This window comes from Electrona antarctica (genome assembly GCF_951216825.1).
Source record: "Electrona antarctica genome assembly, chromosome: 5".
NCBI classification, from domain to species: Eukaryota; Metazoa; Chordata; class Actinopteri; order Myctophiformes; family Myctophidae; genus Electrona; species Electrona antarctica.
In genome coordinates this window covers 49100713-49124175 of record NC_136810.1, presented here as the reverse complement: position 1 = coordinate 49124175, position 23463 = coordinate 49100713, and the positions used below count along the sequence as shown (strand labels likewise).

The window sequence follows — 23463 nt, the reverse complement described above, 5'->3', positions numbered from 1 at the left end:
TATAATATCGATATATTGCCCATTCCTAACTCCAAGAGGGCTCTTCTGTATTCTTTCCATTCAGGGTCCAGCATAAGGTGTTTGATCAGTTCTTGAGACACCGGAAGCCAGAGCTCTCTCAGCACATGGTAAGTAGTACCAAGGTGTCGTTACTCAACCACTTAACCCATTTACTTTTTTCAAGCTTGCCCCAGGGGTAAATCCTGTTGACCAGGGTGCCCCAGGGGTAAATCCTGTTGACCAGGGTGCCCCAGGGGTAAATCCTGTTGACCAGGGTGCCCTAGGGGTAAATCCTGTTGACCACGGTGCCCCAGGGGTAAATCCTGTTGACCAGGGTGCCCCAGGGGTAAATCCTGTTGACCAGGGTGCCCCAGGGGTAAATCCTGTTGACCAGGGTGCCCCAGGGGTAAATCCTGTTGACCAGGGTGCCCCAGGGGTAAATCCTGTTGACCAGGGTGCTCCAGGGGTAAATCCTGTTGACCAGGGTGCCCCAGGGGTAAATCCTGTTGACCAGGGTGCTCCAGGGGTAAATCCTGTTGACCAGGGTGCCCCAGGGGTAAATCCTGTTGACCAGGGTGCCCCAGGGGTAAATCCTGTTGACCAGGGTGCCCCAGGGGTAAATCCTGTTGACCAGGGTGCCCCAGGGGTAAATCCTGTTGACCAGGGTGCCCCAGGGGTAAATCCTGTTGACCAGGGTGCCCCAGGGGTAAATCCTGTTGACCAGGGTGCCCCAGGAGTAAATCCTGTTGACCAGGGTGCCCCAGGGGTAAATCCTTGGCCCCATACATGTTTCCCTCTACATCGAACTCGCAACACGTCACAATGCTTCTGTAGGCTATGCCATAGACGTATAAAGGTATAGACGCCTCTTCCGGCTCTGGTGCGTGTTTTCTCGAGAGGGGGCAACATTTTCCCGACGTTCCTTGCGAAGCATAGCGGAAGCTTGCCAAGCTTCCACGTGTGTGTAACAGAAGTCCCGGAAAAGACGCGCTGTGATTGGCCAGTAGTCACTTGAGTGGCAGCGAGAGACATGGATCTTATGAGAGACGTCCTGGGCAGCGACAAGGACTGTCTAAAGAGGACGAGACGCGAAGGCCACCGTAGACCGTACGGGCGACGCCATGTTGCTCCATGGAAGGAAAGAAACATGCGCAATGGGCTATATGCAGCCAACACTTCCGCGTTCAGCTTCCTTGGTCTCAACTGCGCATGTTTCTTTCCTTCCATGGAGCACCATGGAGCAACATGGCGTCGCCCGTACGGTCTTCGCGTCTCGTCCTCTTTAGACAGTCCTTGGGCAGCGACGCAGCGTGCCTTCAGCACTTCCTGCGCACTTCTGCCCCCTTTTGCACACACATTGCTCCAACGAACTGCAGTGGCCAATGAGGCATCTATTTTTTCTATCTATGAGCCTGTAGATCAGATCTACTATTTTTAGAATGTTTACCTATCCCATTTAGACACGAGGCCGATTCTAAAAATGGCATCTAAATCCTGACCTAAGTTTTCTGAAACACTCTGTTCCCAGACTGGTGTTCCTGGCTTGAAAGGTATAAAACGATGTGTTCCATGTCTGAACTCTGAATGGGCTAGTGTGTGGTTTAGAGAAGGTTTGGATAGAACTGGGAGTACTGTATACTGTATAGGTGCTCTAAATGTTTTGCAAACTTTGTTCAACGTTTTGTCTCTATGGAACTGGAATTCTTTGACATGTTCTTGGACCGGGTCAGAAATTATGCTCACAGGAATTGCAATTGGAAAGAAAACCAATGAATCTTTTCACATTTATGCAAAAATTAAAATAAACAATTTTGAAGTTTTTGTGTGGAATTATTTGGATTGCATCAGATTAAAGGTCACCCGTAGAGTCCAGAATGATGAATATGTGTGTCAGGCCAGTTATGGCCAAGTGATGAGAAGTTGATCTGCTCATGAGAGGCCACAGCAGAGCATCCATCACCAGCTAGGCCCCATTCTGCTGTCATTCAGTCTCTTTTACACACACACACACACACACACACACACACACACACACACACACACACACACAATCATCCTTTCTCATCAGCCAGCCTCAGCTCCCTGCACACTAAACCCCACACAAACGTGCGTGTGACTGTGCACGGTGCACACTCAAACACACATCTCTTGCAATTGTGCTGCTTGAGTGTCTTTGAAGGGATTGTGGTACTTCACGTCGACTCAGCAGTCCTGTGAGAAAAGCTGCCCTTTTAGATCCAAAATGCATGCACACACACACACACACACACACACACACACACACACGCTTATTGAATGCACTGGGGTGCATGCTGCTTAATTTTCCACCCATGCCGAAAAAGCCTATTTGTGAAGATCAGAGGTTAGCATTTTCCCTAATGATAAGCTATTTGTAATTGAGCTGTTAAGTGGAACGGTGTAAATGCTTCTCTAGGCATGCTGGAAACATTTATTTACTTCGCTGTAACTAAAAAAGCCCAGTCCATTTTCAAAGCTATGTTCAAGGTTTCCTTGTTTCATCTACATTTTTGTTCCGTTTCCTCAGATGTTGCAGCTGCATCACAAATATGTATTATTAATAAAGGTATATAAAACAAGGAAAAAAAGGATGGCAGCAGTATTAAGGAAATTAGTAAAATAAGTTTTGTCTGTTGGTTAAGGTTATAACACTTAAGGTGCATGTATAGTGTGCAAGGTATTTGGTATGTTTTAGTGGAATAAGTTGGCTGGACAATCTTTCCAAATGCATTTGTTTGTGTTCTGCCTCTCTCTAGGAGTCAGTGGGAGTGTCATCAGTTCACTTTGTGATGCCATGGTTCCTTACCCTCTTCACCTCTCTGCCATGCTGGGACTCGGTTCTAGCTATCTGGGACTTGATCATACTGCATGGTACACTACACACACACACGCACACACACACACACACACACCAGTAAAAGCAAAATTAGTCTGAGGAATTGGATATTCCGTATTCCAAGATGACAAAACGACCAATAATAATAGTAAGCAAAACAAGGATCGGAGCCACACGTAAACCTTGCACTCTGGTAATATGCTCCCACGTATATTGCAGATTCAGTCACCTGGACTTTCCTCAGGGATAACAAAAAAAGTGTTCCTAAAGAAGATAAATACGATGTATGTGGAATGTTAGCACTTAAGTGGGTTACACTGACAAATAATGGCTTCTTGATTCATTGAATCTGAAATAAGCAAGTGGGAGCATATGACTAGTGTGCGGATTTGATCACATTTTTATGTCGATTTTCTGTTCGTCCTGCACCGGGACACTAAAGTGAACGTGCATGCACGATGCCCCGCCCCCTTATGAGAGCCACACATCACTGACAGACTCTGTCTGGACTCTATGGACATGACCAAATCATTAAGATGTGAGAAAATCAGACCATCTATCTCTCTCTGTAGGCCTGTCGGCAGTGTTTCGTGCTGGTCTGACCATTGTTCAACTCTTGGAATGCCGTCTGATGAACCTGACTGATGAGGGATCAGTGTTACCGCTGCTACTGAGGGTACCTGTTGATTTGTAAGTAGTCTGGTATGAAGAAATCTTGATGATTTTTGGGGGATCATGAATAAGACAAACATAATTACATTAAAAGTCCATACACTTGATTGACGTCATGTCTGAAAGTCAGACATTGGACACTGGATGAATAAGACAAACAATACATAGTCCATGCATACAGCTGGCTGTCACATGACGTCATATGACTTAAAGTCAGACGTTGGAGGGGCTAGTAACCCTCAAAAATACCATTAATGTTCACAATATGGGGTCTCCACACACCACAGTACTGGAAAAACAAACAAGTCACCAACATAAAAATGACACACAAGGGCTTTCATTCATCTCAAATAAACTGTCTTTGATTCATTAAGTACTGTTATAAAAGCAAAAAAACAAACAATGGAAGTTTATTTTAAAAGACACGTGCAGCTTATAATCCATATTGAAAAGTAACAGAAGACATGTCGTCATGGATTTGTTGAAAGCGACTGATCCTTTTTGAGGGAAGTGCAACAGCAGACTGCTTCAAGAGCGGAGCTCAGCATTTCAGACCGGGTGCCTTCAATATAATAGCACCCCAGGCCACTCATGAATATCAATCGGCTCATCAGCCTGTGCAAACTGGACGTGTTTTGACAGTTGGCCTTAAGTTTCTTTGTTTTGTTTGTTTTATAGTTGTTCTTAGACATGTTTGGATTAAACATGGTTTATGGTAAATGAGCTTGCTTCAATGGCAGCCCATGCGGCATTCATTTCAGTCGGATCCCTTGGTCTCTCCCACTCTGTTGAATATGAACATCACATGCCGCCGGAGATGTTTGGTTGACGCGGAGCTGTCGTTATAGCAACTCAGCAGGGTCACTGCGTTTGTTTATACACCCAGTGTGTCCGTGACAGGCCGGTGCACGGCGCTTATTAAAATCCAGTTTATCATATTTGTTTTAATAGCTAAACTCCGTCCGAGTACTTTAATTTCACACTCATGCGCTACGCTCCTTTGTAGAAAAGGTCCCACTGTTGGACCTCAGCTTGTTGACTTTGGACAGAGTTCTGTAAAATAGACTCTGGATAAAAGGGAGGTTTTACTAGTTTCTATTGACATGGTCGGGTCTTGTCAGTGATAAAGCACTTTATCGTGAGCCAAAGGCCAGAAAGAATTGAGCTGTAGTTGTAACTGATTTAAAAGTGGATTAAGAAGGACATGGTAAGGACAACCGAAATCGATGTGGATACTTTGCTGACCTGTCAGAATGCAGATTTATAGAGGTTGTAGAAATGGAACAAAATAACTGCACAATATGTAATTTATACCCCTAGCAACCCCTCCTCTTGATTTGAAAATGGAAATCTACTCTTTGGTTTCTCAGTAAAGACAATGCAATTAGATTTGTTTCCATTTACATACTCAAACATCGAAGGCCTTACAGTTCAGCATTGACAATCACATTGTGTTCCATCTGTGGTTTCCAGTGGGCGACGTGCCATCGTGCCACATTAAGAGGTCCTTGTTGCCCACTTGGCATTACTCTGACAGTCTGGTCATGGAGTCAACACTAAGTGGTCTCTCTTTCTCTCAGGGATAGATCCTCTTACACTGGGAAGATACTGATGAAGGAGAGAAAGAGAAACAAAGAAAGAGCTTGGGAAGAGAGAGGAGGAAAGTTAATTGAGGGGGTCAGAGAGAAGGGGAATACGTGAGTGAGGTTGGGTGAATTATGTGCCATTTAATTTTGTGCATCAGCAGCCAAGAAATGATATCCAGTAACCAGTTGTTTCTGTAAATGTTATTTAAATGACTTGAGAGACGTAATTGCTCCCGTTTGTTAAAGTGATATACTATACGAATCTTCAAGCTTGTTACACGTGGCTGAGTAAATGGATAATATTTTTAAAACTGATCTGCAGGTTCACCTGAACAAACGGGAGACAGTCATTTCTTTCTTTGTTTTAAAAAGTTTCAGTTACTGTAACAACCATATATTTTTGAGGGGCGCTGGCCTATGTAGTCATAGGCCAGCCAAGTCTATGGACTTTCAATGGCTGTTATGATGTATTTTCTTTGCCAGCCAAGTCTATGGACTTTAATGTTTGTTTAGGGCCGTTGTGATGTAATCTTTTGTCAGCCATCGTCTGCGTACAAGAACAAGTTGGCTTGGGATCAGATCTCAACCCGACGGAGCGAGACACAAGACGTAACCGACGCAACGCAAGGGAGGAATTTCTCTCACCCAGCGTTGCTAATGTATTCTTTTTTTTTTAAATGTTTTTTTTTGTGGCTTTCGCCTTATTTTATATTATTATGGAGGGACAGACAGTAGGCTGACAGGAAATGGGGAGAGAGATGGGGGGAAGACATGCAATAAAGGCCGTCGGGATCGGGAGTCGAACCCGCGGCACACTGCCAGACTGGATTACCAGCCAAGGTGCCTGGACCACTGAGCCATGGCCCAGGCCTGCTTATGTATTCTTGCGTCGATTACGTTCGACTCTGTCAAGCACTTTAACAGAGCAAGCACCTTGGGGGTTGTTTATAAAAGATTGAAACAACAGGGGGCCTAAGACACGACTCTCTTGTGGCACGCCGCAAGTCACAGGCAGAGCCCTTGAGAGATGGCCTTGAAAGTCTGTGATTTGGTCCCTGTCTGAAAGAAACAACATGAACCAATTTAAGCTGGAAGAGTTTAGGCCTAAGGCTAAAAGTTTGTTAAAAAGTAAGCTGTGGTGTACTGTGTCAAAAGCTTTTTGGAGATCAATTCGGATCCTTCCATTTAGCTTGCCAGCTTCCATTTCAGATCTGATACAATCAGTAAGCTAGCAGAGAAGACATGAGTCAGTTGAGTGGGACTTCCTGAAACATGTACCCATAAAGTTGTTCATGAATTACTTTCTCCAGTACCTTGGAAGAGACACTGAGTATGGAGATGGGTCTGTAATTTCCAGGGTCAGACCTATTTCCCTTCTTAAAAAGAGGGATTGTCTTTACTCTTAATGTTTCATGACTAAGGGGACAGTTCCTTGCTCTAGGACAGGTTAACAATGTCGACTCCTGATCAATCTCCTTCCTCTGAGACTAGCCAACAGTGTAAATATAATATCTTGTATGTCTTTTACCTTGCTTACTGTAAATCGCTCTGGTTTAAGAGCGTCTGCAAAATGCCTAAATTGACAGAATCAGAATCACCAAATCAGAATCACACAGAATCTGTTTGTGTCACTATTGTGCAGCCTAACACAAACACACCTATTATTAACTGTTTATATGTTGATTTCGTGTGTAACAGTACAGTACAGTGACAGTACAGTAGAGGGCTCACCGGAACCGGTCCGGCCCCCTGGGTGCCTTCATGGGGGTCTGGATGTTCCGGGGACCTAGCCTGGCTACCGGGGACCCCCACACGAAGTTGCACCACTCACTTCACACGGGTGTGATTTTTAACCACTATTTAATAATTCGACTTACACCGCAGCAAGATTTCTCTCTATAATGACAAATGGGGATGCCAGGCTTAATGTGGTAAATGCAGTGAGGAATAGCAACATAGTGTACTGTAGTGTACAGTATAATTATGAAGGAAGGAAGAGAGCAGAGGGAATTGAGTTGAGGAACATTCTCAGTCTCTCTTACTTTCTCTCTGTAGCCTCTGTGCTCTCGTACTCACTGTGACTGACGTAAATGGGACTTGTCATGCCCCTGTATAGGCCATTCTGATTAATGATTGGTTGAGAGGCTCATCCATCTAGCCCGACTCTGTCCCACGTCTACACAAAGCTGTCAATCGGTGGCCACCAGACTCAGCCCAGGCCCACAACAATGACCCCACACAACACACTGCACAACACCCCAACATCACAACCTTGAGCTCTAAGAATCAATCTCCTGATCTGCCCGCTCCCCCCCACCCCCGTCTCTCCTACTCATCTAAGCAGCAATAGCACTGACAAGAATAGAACGGAACATTTGGGACCGATGCTGTATCCCTCTGTCTCCATTTCGTTTTTTGCATCCTCTTCAGTATGCTTGTATCGTTTCTCATTGTTCACCTTCATTACTGTACCCCTACTGTATTATGCTGTGTCTCATACACTGTCTGCACCCTCGTGTCATTCCCATCTTTGCTCATCCCATCTTACACATCAAACAGCGAGTATTACATAAAGTAAGTAAAACTGTATAGTTTCCCATCAGTAATTAATTGGAAGTTACATAAAGAATATCCTGAACAAATAATATAGAACACCATCAGTATATTATGTTAACAATAACATAAAACACAGTATGCCACAACACTCCAATGACTCCATACAGCACACCAGTAAGACGCCCAGAGGGCGAGAAGGTCGCGCTGAAACAACGTCATACATCATAACTCTAACCCCTCCCACATTATCATATGTGGGAGGGGTCATATTATCAAACAACAACAGCTGTGGGCGAGGCTTAAGTTCAGGTGGGTGGTGCTAAGGTGAAAACCAGGTATACTTAATGAACTGGTGGGTGTGGCCACATAAAAACATAATTTTAACAGTTTCTGTACACTTTTTGAAAAATCTTCCTAGTATAATCCTAGTACTTGATTATGTTTTAGGGGGTGAAAAAATCACGGCACTCCATCTTTAAATGTGTCACATTACTATAAAGGGAGCCAAGTGGCAAATTAAGTGAATTAATAAAGTGACGTACAGTACTTGCAGGAAACCAAAGAAATGTTCCTTTAGGAGATTAAATTGTGTATTGTAGCTGCTGGAACGATATCCAAACACCTCTAAATAAATCACCCAGCAATCTAAGCCCTTGAGAATGCCAGGTCTTAAAGATAGCCGAGCTGGACCCTGGGCCTAATTCATGATTACTAAAAATGGGTGTTAGCAGCAGTGACCTTAGGTCTCCTCCACCTACGTACATAGGTGGTTATCTGTCGCCATACTCTGATAGACGTATAGATAATTGGGTTTCCTCGAATCTCCCTAGTATGAATCTTATCTTTATTACAAGTTACAAGAGGTTCATAGTGAGTTTGATAGGCAGCCCCACGAATCCACACAGTTCTTATTGTGTAAATAAGCTTGGAAGTTGGAATCATTCCCAGATGAAATGAGCTTGACAAGCTAGCCCAGTTAATATACATTTGTACTATGTATATTCAGCATGGGTTTTATTCAGCATGAGTTACTATCTGCTTGCTATAGCATCTAAAAAGGTCACTGTTTATCAGCTTGCTATACCATCTGGATCGAACAGTACGGCCTTTGAACACTGTCTGTTTGATACGCATGAATAACTGGGATGATGAACTTTTATAACTAGCATGCTTCTGTTATTTCTTGCATGTCTACTCCAAAATGTCCATCCACCATTTGCTTGTGACTGTGGGTCATGTTTGCAATCGAATCAAGTTCGGGTCTGCGTTTTTCTGGATGTCGATCGACTGATTACCCAATACAAAAAAAATCACTTCGGACCCTGTGTGCCAGAGAGACGACAGTCAAGAAATACTGTTTTTATACATGTTTAACAATCTAGCAGCCAACAGTGTAAAGAATAACTTAAAGACAGATGACATGAATAGAATTGTATTAGCTTTAGACTGAACAATATTCCCATTGTATGTTTGTTCTTTTTGGGAAGCCTTTTCTGTGCCGTTTCTATCGTCTTGGCTTTAGCGTCCCTATACCCCCTGCCCTTCTATTGCGTAGACCTCTGTCCTTCCTCCTCCTCCTCCTCCTCATTGTATACATCAATGTATGCCCTCAGTAACCCTCTATCACTCCTCTGTCAATCTTTCTCTCTCACTCTTCAATGCCCACTCCTCCTCAATACTCAATTCGCATACAACTCACTAGACTGTGATGCCATGCCTCTCTCTTCCTCCCTCTTTCTCTCTCGCTCTGTCTCTTTTCTGCCCCCTCCGCTGTCGGCCATCCATTCATTCATTTATCCCCACTGACACACTCATTCTGCTAGAGGGCTCAACACATCATTTGTTTACTTGTCACTGACAAGTCTGGCTTCAATAATGTCTCCAATTTTGTTTCTCAAATTACCATCGGGCCATTGCACTTTTATAACCACCCAATGTCTTATTTAGAGGGAAGTTTCTACTTTTTTCTTCCCTCGTCTTTTTTTTTTTACAATCAGGAAGAAAGGGCTTGTATTTACACAGTGTCTCTTTGCCTGCCAATTTATGATACATTGGTGAATTGTCCTTTAACGTCTTCGTGATGTGATTTAAGAAACCAAAATCTAACTGAAACGGTTTGAGAATAAATTAAATCCCCTATTTATCCAGCAACAAATTATGTAATTTAGGTAGGTTGGTTGTTCTTCTCCGAGACTAAATGAGGGAAATTATACTGCATAATATGTTTTACCCTGAAATCTTGTAGATTTCTGTACACCTGACTCCCATAATCAGTAATCACATAGGGAGTTGGGGACTACTTTTTGTTCTTCTTCCCTCACATGTAGCTGAATGGAGTACAATGACAGCAAGGTTGTATTTTGGGCCATTATTTAGCCATTATTCATTCTGCCTCATCCCCAAATGTCTCTATTACCTTCTTTATTTTCTCCATCATTCCTCTCTTTCTGTGGATAGCCATCGTTCAAATCGATTTAACTCTGACGTCGAACTCAATCGCTCATCCTTTTCTTCCACAGACTCTCCTTAAACATGCCTCTACACCTCTCTCATTCGTCTTACATCTTTTCTTCCGTCTTCTGGCCTCCCTCCGGCACTCTCCTCCCTTTCCCCCCCATCTCTCGCTCTCCCGCAGGGCCAAGTGTACTTGGTTACTCACTCAGTGGTGCAGTTTGTAGGTTCAGGACGTGCATAATTATTTACATCTCATTATGCTCTATCCCTTCCTTTCTCTTTCCCCTCCATCTCTCCTGCAGGGCCCAGTACACTGTGTTGGTGCCAGCTCTGTGGGATACTGAGGTTCAGGACTGGGAGATTAAGTGTATGAACAGCCTGGTGCTGGACGAGACGAATGATGAAGCGCACAACGGTGAGACGCACGCGCGCACGCACGCACGCACGCACGCATGCACGCACGCACGCACAGACAGTAAAATAGATGTTATAGAGGGGTGGGTAAAATGACACTGCAGGACCACTCAGCAGACAGTAGGCTGTATCTCAGGTAACTGTTAGTCAGACCTACTCCACTTAACCTCTCCTCTCTCTCTCTCACACACACTCTCACTCTCTCGCTCTCTCACACACACACACACACACACACACACACACACACACGCACATCCAGTCGTCCTGACCATGTATTGTCAAACCATACCCTGTCACAAAATGGAGGAACAGACGCTCTCATTCTTTCCTTGATTCTCCTCGACAGTCCTAAAAGGGCCTGTTGCTTCTACCGTTTCAGTCCGCTCTCTTCAGCATGTTTACAGAGCTCCTCGTTATGATTTACTTTTCTTTTAAATAATCGGCTTACGAAAAGGATAAATCACCAGGATAATGTACTAGTGAACATTCATATGTTGCAACTTCGCAGTCAATATTGGGGTGCAGGTAAACACACTGGCCTTCGGGAGTGCTGGTTTATACTGTATGAAGCTGAGTTTGTCATTATCATTCTGGCTCGCACCACAATGAGCTTTTAAGAAGCAACCTCTTACTGTGGATGGATGGCATCAGTTGACAATCTCCCAAAGGGAGTTGAAAGGACCCATTACATGACCGTCTATCCCACCCTGGGGGGGGGGGGGGGGGGGGTGTGTGTGACTGATCAAAGGAGAATTTATCTTGTGAAAGTCCTTCAGTCGTAGTCAGCCCTATGAGGTGTGTGAAACCCCCTTACCACACCACCGGGGTCTCATCATCACAGGACAGTCGGATAGGAATGCAAACACAGTGAAGTCCTCGGTATTCATTTAACTCGGGCGGTGTAGAATACGCACCCAGGCGTGTCCATTCTACACTCTCGGAGTTAACACTGAGGATTGGGTGAGTGTGTGTGTGTGTGTGTCGGGATGAATCACAGGTCGGTGGCCTCAGGGCTGTTTGTGTCGAGAGAGAGAAAGGGAGCCGAGACGTGTGTGTGTGTGTGTGTGTGTGTGTGTGTGTGTGTGTGTGTGTGTGTGTTAAAAGGGGAGAAGAATGTGAGCCCCACCAGGTCTTCCTCCCGGCCCGTCCCGGGGTAACTGGAGTTAATTGGAAACCACAGATGCCTACGATACAGCAGTGGGACTTTTAAAGCTAACACTAACAGCCGTGTGTTTGTATATGCGTGTACAGCGCTCATCTTGTTTGTGTCAGAGCGGTAGAGAGTCAGGATGAGTCACTCCAGTATTTGCAGGTCTGTCTGACAGTCTAGCCCTGGGGGGGCGGGGCGGGGGGCACCTGTGAGACAGGAGGTGACTCACTGCACTTCCTCTCCCTACCATCCAGGAGGCCTTTACAATATTGATGTTCTATTAGGTTTCTATACTATAATTCTTCAATGTAACAGAATATACGGTTTAAATCTTATAACGTCAATGTTGTAATGTGATCTTAAACTTCAATGTTCTAATGTGATCTTTAACTACTAAATAACTATAGTACAAGTCCTGGCTGTCACTCTAGAATATTTATGTCAATGTGTCTGTTATGTACTCTACACTATTGCAGTAGAGTGACAGGACTTATTTAATTAGTGGTATCACTACGCCACTACAACAATATACAGGTATTATCAAAGTATTCTTCTGAGGCACCCCTGGACTTGCGTAAAGGCAGCCTAGGGTGCCACGGGACCCACTTCTGTGGGAAGTGGGTGCCTTGGCACTTTGTGGTACCCACAAAGTGGGTGCCATTTCCAATTCTTATAACTTATAATGCTTTTAACTGACCAAGTTATGGTAGTTATAATGTGCTGTATCACTGAGCATATAATGCATTATAACCAACACTGAACATTTATAACATAAGTTATGAAGCCTTATCAGCTCATTTCAATGCATAATAAATGGGATTATAATGCATTATAGACCTGAACCTTTATGTAAAGTGATGCCGCTAGCTGCTTATCTAAATGTAAATGTAGTCAGTTCATCAGAGTGGGAACGATGCCAATGGGAATTTTTCCTGTATAGTGCAGCTGCACCACTGAATATTACATTGTGATTTGTGGGGCTTCACAAGCTGCACACAGTAATTTACTATCGATAGTTAAAGTTTGGACAGGGATGTCTATGTTCTTATTAGGCTCTACATTATGTTGAGGTTTTTTCTTAAATTGTCAGCAGAAAGTGAAGTGAGGCAGGAAAGAGGAACATAGGTTTGAGTATAGGGCTGATATAGCTCAGGTCCTTGAGTCAGAATTGATCCTGACATCCTTCCTTTTTTGCTCACCTTGCTCTACAACAGCTACTAATCGCACTGTATTTTATTCTCTACAGTAGTAGGAAAGTTGTTGATGATGCTGTCACATTAATAGGTTGCAGCTGTGACATCATGGTCCCTGGGGTCTGACCGGGAGCGCGTGCGTGGCCCAGTTGAGATGAGTCAGCGGTACATATTCACACGTTGCTGTTTATGCAGAGTCAGGCTGAGAGTCTGTGGTGGTTTTCAGCGGCTCAGTCTTCCCTCCTCTGTTCTCGTGTCCCTCTCCTCTTCTCTCCTCTCAGCAGGTTCCACTTATTCAAACTCTGCAGAAATAGAACAAGGAATTAAAGTAACTGAGGAAGATAAAACAAGTCAAGTCTACTCTGGACTTGACCTGCCAAGGCTGAAAGCCAAGTTTGAAAAAGAAGCACTTTAGTACCTCCCGCCCTTTTAATTTTAACCCATTCAGGCCTGACGTCGAAATTAAAAAAAAAAAGTTTTCTAAATCATGACAATTTTCTGAAAGATTTGAAGCACATTTTAACGATTTTTCAAAAAATAGCAGACCTACAAGCTCGTAGCGCGCCACTCGGTGGCGCGCTATGAGCTTGTAGATCTGCTATTTTTCAATAGCTAAATTATAACGGGGTTCCCGCCCCAAAATGTTGTAGCTATTGCACTCTACCAACTCGTTATGGTCTCCTATATACCCTTCCCCTCGCATCCACCCCACCACTCTCGACTCTCCTCGGCCATATTCAATTTATTTCTCTCACCTTGCCGCTCTCACATTCCACGCAGACCTTCCGTATGTCTTCCCTCTCTCTACCTTTTCCGTGTAATTTATTTTCTCGCCTCCTCTCATCTATTCTCCTCCACTCTCCTTTTCGCCCCTCTCCTTAAGCCTGATTTAGTTGTGCGCAATGGTGCCGTCGTTGTCGTGTACAATAAACGGCAGACCTACAAGCTCACAACGTGTCGCGGCACGTCACATCGTTACCTTGTAGTTCAGCTATTTGCACGACACCCGCGAGCAACAGAGTATATAACTCCGCTTTTAGTTATCTTTGCCCACCAACCGCGGCCCCGGCCTTGTGTCTTGTCTACCGTGCCTCCACCCGCTTGCCTCCGGTAGCGTAGCAGATGCCAGTGTTCCTGTCCTGTCCTGTCCTCCTCAGCGGGGTCCCGTGGCACAGGCGCTCTTGTCTAAAGTCTTCCCGTCTGCTTGCTGTTAGAGCCCCGATGCAGTGACTCAGCAATCACTTTGCTCTCTCCGCCCCTCAACAACCTCCAGCTCGCAGTTCTGCTTACACATGCTGTTTATAATATTTTTCTTTTCAATTTCTGCATTGCAGAATAATTAAACGGAGGGAAAGTAGTCATTTCGCGGTTTTCAAAATGTTTTCAGCTGCCAGACCCCCCAAAGTTGTTGTTTTTGTTCATTGATTTATCTCCAGTACATTTGGGGATGTCCCAAAACCATATTCCATGAATCCCCAGAGACATACTTTAAATCACTGTCGAACCCAATCGGAGGTCCACATACTTTCCTAGTTAATTGTTTGTTAGTTAAGACAGTAGCCTCGCGTTGCCAGACAGTTGCCTCTCGCAATTTTCAAATGCTTCCATCATACAGTCTGGAGCAACGGAAGAGCTATCATGAGTAAATATTAAAGTGGAAGTGGAGCCTTCTCCCCACTTCTGTTTCATCTTTACAGTCTCACAAATTTATCCTGATATAAATATAAATCATCTAAGCATATATAGCTTACTGCTTAGCAGAAAAGGAATTACAAAAATAAGCTCTAAAGATCATTTAAAATATATTTATATATTGAGTACCCGGATTTCGGGAGATGTAGTTCCAGACTATATAGCATTTGGAGATTGTGGAACAGTATCATATAATTTATAGTATACAAAGAAAATCATTTCCCTTTTATGTGCCTCTTTAAAATTAAAAGGGGGGAGGTACTAAAGTGCTTCTTCTTCAAACTTGGCTTTCAGCCTTGCCAGGTCAAGTCCAGAGTAGACTTGACTTGTTTTATGACTGACCTCCCTGACTCTGTCTCTTCCTCAGTTACTTTAATTCCTTGTTCTATTTCTGGCCATACCTGACCTCTGTCCGTCTGCTCCCCTGCTCCACAAGTTCCGCTGCAGTTCTTTTATTCAACAAAGAATATAGTATAACGGAGTACCCCAGAGCTTTATCCTTGGCCCACTCCTTTTCCCCCCCTCTACACCAAATCTCTACCGAAACTAGGTGAACACGTACCACAGGAAAATAAGTAAACTTGCACACTTAACTCACTCCATGCTACATGACGCCTTATGACGCCTATCCCTTATTCTCTTGATTCCATTTGTATTGATGCATTGTGTGACTCTGACTCTTTGAAGTTAAATGAACACTAAGAATGTTACCGTGTAGAGGTTTTTTGTCTGACTTGTCATTGTCCAGACATGATGTCAACACCCTCAGGGCGGGTCTTAGGGGTCATGAACACAAACACAGGTCACAGGTGCCTGTATGACCTCGGTTGAATTTCACAGCTTCTCATCATATTACCTTTTCTAAAGTACAAGTAAAAGAAAATGTTATGTAACTGCGGGCTCTATATTAGCCGAACATACTTTATGTCCTCCCTACCTTCTGTTAGTCTTTCTTATAAAATATTGTGTATTGTTCAATTTGAACAATATAGATGCATTCTTAAATTTATGTCTAGATTGGAAGGATCAGTCAACCTTGAATGACCATACGCATGCATAATTGATCTGACTGACAGCGGGAGTCACCTTAGACGATATTATGTTGACCGCAGATATATTTCATATCCGCTCGTAAATTGAGCCTGCAGTGTTTGCATCTGGGCTGTTCTTTTGTTGTATACTCAATGGGCAAGGCAGCATCTCGCTATTTTGGGATTATACTGACTTCACAGCATTTATTAATATAACTTATCTTTCTTGACCTCTTGACAGTTAAAGAAAGTGTTGCTCTTTGACTCTGGTGTTTCAGGAATTCGGTGAAGTGGTATGCAGGCGGTAGAGAGATCTGGGCCACCGTTATTGTAGACAGTGGAGGGCAAAGAGTGTTGGATTCCACCAATTAGTACCACAAGAATGCTACCTTTGTAACGTGGATAAGGCTTCATAGCCCAGGGCACTTTAGCCCAAGAATGACCCCTCTACTTTCTAGTAGGCCCTGCATGGTCTCCAGAGGGGCTCAGCGCTGGTCCACTAGAGACCACCTCACCTGTCTAACCAGGGATAAGTGTGCTAAATCAGCCCTATAGGCTCACTTATGAGACACTCCTTTCGGAGCAGGATGCTTGATGTTGACCTCACTTTGTTGTTCTCTATAACATCTGTATGGAAGAACTTTCCCTCAGCCTTGAGCCTAAAGTAAACTGCGTCACACACCATTAATTAAAAAAAAAAAAAAAAAAAACGTTTTAGTGCTGCACAAATAATCAAAAAAAGATCGAGGTCTAGATTCAGACACTCGGCAATCTTTTTTTTTAATACATTTTTTCATGGAAAAAAATTGAATTATGTGAGGATTGTGATCTCAGTTCTTGTGGAGGAAAATCGAGATTCATATTTGAGCAAGAATTGTGCAGCGCTAATTATTTTGTAATTTATACACACGCATATCAATCTTATCGATCCATCTCTAAGCACCAGTGTTGCTTGCCAAAAAGCTAGAAGTTGGATAATTTCCGCGAGCGACAATGTTGTGTGATGATGATTTAGGGTTTGGGTGGGTCTCAATCTCGAATGAGAACAGTTGTCTCAAACACCTCAATGAATTAGAACATGGCAGCCACTAGAGATGGTGTTCTCGACTCACGTGGCCCTTGAATAGTTCAATCAAATTCTCAAAAACAATGAATTAGTTATGGAAAGATCTGTGGAAGATGGGATGAAATGCTGCAGGTGCAAAGGAGAGGAGATTAGAGTGTAATAAGAACCCTAAAAAAAACAAATATTTTCAGAGGAACTGAGAGAAGTAGTTCAGATCTCCCCAAGCCCCCCAGTACTTCCTGCTTGCTGCTGAAACCCTCCAGGTTTGTGTGTGTGTGGTAGTTGTATCTACCCCCATAGACTTCTCTGGGTTATCTACAACTTTGTGTGTGTTCTGAATTAGATATTATCTCAAACAAGAGGGTGGAGAATGTTAATAATTAATACATTCTCCTAATAACGATGTATTCTGTTGAAATCTGGGGCATCATTTGTGAAAGAGGTTAAGTTGATGTGCATACATTTAAGTTTTTGGTCTTCTCCTTCCTGTAGAAAAGACGGAGCTTTCCTTCCTGAAAAATATATCTACATCGGCTCTGTTTTTGTCGTATTTAAATCTTAAATAACACTAAATACTTAAATTCAATATTATGAATTGAATAAGTATTTGTCTTTTGTCTTTTGAATTGAAAATAGGTTTCCATAATTTATTCTGTGCCATTTATCACTTGTTCACTTAGATGTGAGATATTCTAGAAAAGTGAGGCTATAAATCTACAATGACATACAGTACATGGTCCGCTAATATTAGATCAGATCGTATCAGGCTGTAAACTGTAAAACTGCTTTTCTGAACCTTCTGTATAGTAAGTAACCGTGGTGTGGCGTGTGGGTGCATGTGGTTATATGGAAAACGTGTAAGAAAACCAGTTCTTTAGCAGCTAACTAGTGCCTACCAAAAACGTTAATAATTCAGATTCATTATTATTATTAAGTTTGTGTTTAGTTAGTGTAAACACTGAAAATAATATGTTGGCATGGATTGTCATGTCTCTAAAGCTGATAGAATAGTCCAAGGGGAGTATTTGGAAATCTGAGGCAAGACATAAATTGTGTATTTAGTAGAGTGAGCTTAAGCCTTGGAGGGGTGGAAGATAGTACAGTTGGGTGCCACCGATATTGTCCCTTATCATTTGACCCATTTAGGCCTGACCTCAAAATTTAAAAAAATCCTTCTAAATCCTCCAGTTTTCTGAAATAAATATTTTCACGATTTTTCAAAAATAGGAGACCTACAAGCTCGTAGCGCGCCACTCGGTGGCGCGCTATGAGCTTGTAGATCTGCTATTTTTCAATAGCTAAATTATAACATAATGTTTAAAACACCAAAAGGGGTTCCCGCCCAAAATGGGTTAACTGCAGACAATTGCACGAGTCTCTCCGATCCGAGTCCGAGTCGAGTAGCAAGTCATTTGGTCCAAGTCTCAAGCAAGTCTCAAGTTTTTCTGTTGTGGGCAAGTCAAGTCAAGTCGAGTCTCAAGTTTTTACCCTCAAGTCCAAGTCGAGTTGCAAGTCGTCAAATCAATGACTCGAGTCGGACTCGAGTCGAGTCATCGAGTCTCGAGTCCAATACTCTGCCGGACAGGCCGGTTACTTAAGTTGTCCGAGTCAGCTTGTCTCAAGTCGAGTCTGGAGTCATTGTCTTCCAAGTCAAGTCGAGTCTCAAGTTTTTACCCTCAAGTCCAAGTCGAGTTGCAAGTCGTCAAATCAATGACTCGAGTCGGACTCGAGTCGAGTCATCGAGTCTCGAGTCCAATACTCTGGTTAACTGTCCTTTTGCGCAGATCACGCAAACCTCAGCAAAAAGAAAAAGACAATATCAATGGCCTCCAACTGTACATGGAGAGAAAGGGAAAGTCAAATAAAATCCAGAGGTGGATGGTTGGAAGCTGTTGGTGATGGCTCGCGTATGATATGTCGGAAAGAATACGCGATAGCGATCCTCCTTATCTGACATTGGGAGGATGACATGAACCATTACGGGCTGCTCTTATTATTATTATTATACTGTAAGGCCTGTAACTGTAGCAAGCACTGGCAACACAATGTAAAATACAGTACATACACACACTGGCAGACAGCTTAGTGCTGTTCACTCACACAACACATGCATAGTATGTACACACACAGACACTCAAACAGCAGTTAGACAACAATACAAATCACCCACATGTTTGTATAGACACCATTTCACAAAACACGCATGGACACACACACACACACACACACACACACACACACACACACACACACACACACACACACACACACACACACACACACACACGTACGTGCATGCTCACGTGCACGCACACACAAGAGTAATTGGAGGGCTTTCTGGGGAGATGGGGAGATCATAGAAGCAAAGAGCCCGTTTCATTCTCCCATGTTTTGCCATCACCATATAATGACACGGAAATAAATATTAAAATGGTAAAGAGTTTAAATTAGAGGCCCCTGCCTGACTCCCTGTTTAGATTGCTCATCATTCTAGTTTTGACAGCCATAATTACAGTATGGAGAGAGCGGAGGAATGGCTCCTTTAGCTGCTCTCCTCTCCTCCCATTCCCCCTCTCTCTCTCTCTCTCTCTCTCTCTCTATCTCTCTCTCTCTCTCTCTCTCTCCTCCTGCGCTATGCCCCCCCCCCCCCCCCCATCTCTGCAGTCCCTGTATCTTTGTGCGTTTCCTCCTCAAGTGAGTACGTAGTACTCCTTAATACCCTCCCCGGACCCTGAGTCCTCTTGTTTGACCTTTGCCCCCCCCAGAGGTTGAACTTTAGCCTTGCAGTAGGCCTTAAGGCCCATTAGGAGACCGGCTCTGAATGACAGGGTGTGGTGAGGGTCAAAACCCAAAGGTCACCGGGGATCAGGGGTGATCCGTTAGACTCCCTCCCACTATCCCCTCCTCATCACTGGTTGTCTCTTTCGCCTTATCTTAACTCCTATGCTTATATCTTTCTTGATGATGCGTACATATGCCGATTGATACCTTATTAACAGTTTGCAGAAAAAGCACAGGAATGTACAGTTCAATACAGTCTGCTAAGAGGATTTAAACCCCAAGAAAGCACTATGGTTTGTTTCAAATTGGGGTCGTTAATATTCAATTAATTGGAATATACCGTATTCATACCGTACATCCATGTATCTAAGGATGGGCATTGAAATTAGGCTCCAAGTAGGAACCAGAATTGACGAAATCTTAATCATTTAAGGGCCCAGTAGTTCCTAAAGCGTGCAACAAGCTAGTTTACAGGGACAATTGTGTTTAGTTGATTATAAATGTAATGTATACATTTTGATTTAAACCTTCCCCCCCCCCCCCCCCCCCTCTTTAACATTATGGAACCAAAACCAGAATTGGAGTCGATAAAAGTATTTCAGCCTTTAAGTTTTTAATTGTTTATCCATTATAACTCAGACAGTCAAAGCACGAGTGGTTTTCTAGACTTTAAAGCGGTCGTAGCCTAATTTACGGTACGAGATGTAATGAGGCGCAATTAGAAATAATGTGCTCTAAATTGGAAATATGTTTCATTGGACAGAAACGAACAGTTATACAGTAATTATACACAATTATCCCTACATTATGTTGTAATTTTTACAATAACCATTCCACACAAATGTGAGTTTTGACAACTTCTCTAAACACTTTATTTGCGAGTGTCTACCCCTGACACTCTCGCACCCAAAATGATGCATGCACCGGAAATGCTTGATGCCGCTATGACATCTGAATTTACCCACAGGGTTCAGTAAAGATCTATCTACCCCCCCCCCCCTCTCTCTCTCTCTCTCTCTCTCTCTTGTTCCTTGTGCCGCCTGTTGCTGTCTTTCCTTTTCTGCTTTTGTCACTCTATCTTTTTATCCATATTCTGGGTTGGTAACCTCATTGCTTCTCCCTCCCTCACTTCAACCACCCCCTCCTTGCTCGTCCCTCCCTGACTCCCTCCTCCATTGTCCCTGCAATGCCCTGTAGTGACCTCTAAAACATGCCAACACTAAAGAGACTTTTCACTTCTCTGCTGTGTGCGTGTGTGTGTGTGCGTGTGCGCGCAATCATATGTACATTTTATTTTATTTTTTATCCCACGATTTTGGAACCCATTTTTTGACCCGGTGCCATTTGCCAAAGCTGTAATCCTGGGCACTACTCTCCCTCTGCCAACCTGGGGAGAGCCCCGAACACGCTTCCTAAAATGCATGACGAGTGCAGGTTGCTTCACGTTATTCCAAGCATCCCAGTATAGAGGCTAGGGATCGACCGATATGGGTTTTTCATGGCCGATACTGAACAGTTAACAGTTAATCAAGCTGGTTTCTTCAATTGAGGAACACCAGGTTGTAAAGCAAAAATGACCAACCCATGGCACCAATAACGGTTGCATTTTGCATACAGACACATCGACCATCATGTTATGCAAATATGCAGGGCATCACAAAGCCCTTTTTCCAAATTAACAAACTGAACACTGTTGATTTGCATGCGCATCCATGGATGCCACAGCTTCACCATTACTGTGCATGTGTGGTCGCCATTTTAGACATGCGAGTAAGTGGTTCCGATTGGACACGCGAGTCACGCAGTGAAATGCGTGTTGGGAAGAAGTGACGCTGTTGAACATATAGACATATAAACATAGACGCCCTTTCCGGCTCTGGAGCATACGGTATGTGCTCAAGGGAGGGCAAAACTTTCCAGAGGATTCCTTGCGAAGCACCGCGGAAGCATGAGCGTGCGTCACAGAGCGCATGTTCGGGTCTGTAAGTCCCGGAAAAGATGTGCTGTGGTTGGCCAGTAATCACTTGAGTGGCAGCGTGACGTAATGTGCCTTCCACACTTCCGGCGTACTTTCTCTCCCCGTGTAAATTCTTCCGCCCCTCCAACACACATCGCGAACTGCAGGGGCCAATGAGGCATCTATTTTTTTTAAATATCTATGCTGTTGTACGTGTGTGTGTGTGTGTGTGTGTGTGTGTGGGGGGGGGCAACGAGTCGACGGGACCGAGGCTAATGCAGCGTAATTACCAATGGGTACCATAAACGGTCAACAGGGGGAGACATGGTGCTGTATAGCATAATACTATGCAGATCTATCTTCGGACTAATAATAAATATTATGAACGGGTACCAATAACAGTATATGTGGACTACTCCCATTCAACAGCACCACTTGCAGAGAGGAGCACATACGCCTAATTTATGCCTTCTTGCTTAAAGAGGAGAAATCGGCCAAAATATCGATTTTTGATATCTGTGATATCGGCGTCGATAATCGGTCTATCCCTAATAGAAAGGATTACTGCATGCTTTTTGTGAGGGTACCTACACTATGGGACACAGGGAGAACATGCAAACTCCACACAGAAAGGCCCCTTTGCCAGGCATGTACATGCTGTACTGTTTACTACATGCCTCTTTATGGTGTCTCTTTTTAATTTTTTAATTGTCATCAGACCCTTGTTAACTGGTTCATGTTTTTTTCCCAGCATGCTCTTGTGGGAGTTTTTCCTGCCCATCACAGATTGTGACTGACACACACACATGCAGTAGAAAAATCCCACTGTAGTTGCTGCCAGCTATCTGATTAATGAGCAGACAGTTGATCCATGAGATAAGATGTTGATCCCCCTGGGTATTGAAGTAGAAGAACCGCATGGTGTGTGCGTGCGTGCGTGCGTGCGTGCGTGCGTCTTAATAAAATGTGTGTCCGTTTCATGCATGCTTGTGTATGCAATATTTCGGTGTGTGCACGGGTGAATGCACATCTTTTCTTTTGTCTTGTTATTGCAAGTGTCTCTGTTTGTGTACTACCGTATCTTCTATGAAGGACAGCTTACCTAAGGACATATCTTTAGATATTTACTCGAGGATTGAACGAGACGTGTTTTGAATAGTGTAACATGAGAATGAAGGGTGACAGGCTGCTTTCAGATACCCTTAGGCACAGATTAGTTATTGTAAGGATATTTAAAGCACCAACGTTTTGAGGCTACATCTTGAACAGCCTTAGGCTCAGGCTCGATTTAGGATTCTGTGTGTGACCCAGATTTAAAGATTTATCTTTTATTACATTTGTATCTAGTGGTGAAAAGAGAACACATGGCAGGCACTGTTTTAGGTATTTGTTTTGAGTACTAAATGAAGGATGTCTCTCATTCACCAAGTACTTATGTTATGGTTCTCTCATTAAGTTCTCAAGCTGGAATTAGTTGGCAAGTGGCAACGTTTTTGATTGCTTTAAAGAGTGTGTGTGTGCGTGCATGTGCGCATGGCTTTCCCCAGCTGCAGTTCAGCTAAAGGCCAGGTCTACAATTACAGGTACAGTCATTTCTAATACCTGGGTGGAGACTTGCAGAAGGATGGGGTAATTATTGATTGGAGTGTGAATTCAGATCTACACTTTAGTGTTCACACCTGTTGCATAGCCCACGGGCACACACACACACACACACACACACACACACACACACACACACACACACACACACACACGTGCACGCATCCTATCATGCATTTATTCAAAGTTCTCAGTGTCTGACTCATGCAACCAAATTTGTTACCTCTTCAGAATACCTGTGTGATCCCAACTAAAGGTGCAGTCAGACCAGAGCCAATCGCAATAATCACATTACTTTAAATACAGTAAGGAAACCGTGTCGATCTATTGTTGTATTGTATTTATTGTTTGCACCAGCATTGCCAATGTACTGTATGGTAACCAGCATGCACATGTGCTTACAAGAGGCAAACTATATCCTGTATCTCTAGTCCAGAACTGTGTTGTATAACTCG

General features: G+C 43.6%; 1 protein-coding gene across 1 annotated transcript in view; it reads left to right on the top strand.

Moving 5' to 3' along the window:
• Window positions 1-23463, top strand: part of LOC306923363 (uncharacterized protein) — an 81540-nt gene that overhangs the window by 7851 nt on the left and 50226 nt on the right. Inside the window, exons 7-10 of the mRNA XM_079501423.1 lie at window positions 65-128; window positions 2775-2889; window positions 3427-3544; window positions 10425-10537. Coding sequence (XP_079357549.1) covers window positions 65-128; window positions 2775-2889; window positions 3427-3544; window positions 10425-10537 — 410 coding nt within the window. The remainder of the gene's footprint in view (window positions 1-64; window positions 129-2774; window positions 2890-3426; window positions 3545-10424; window positions 10538-23463) is intronic.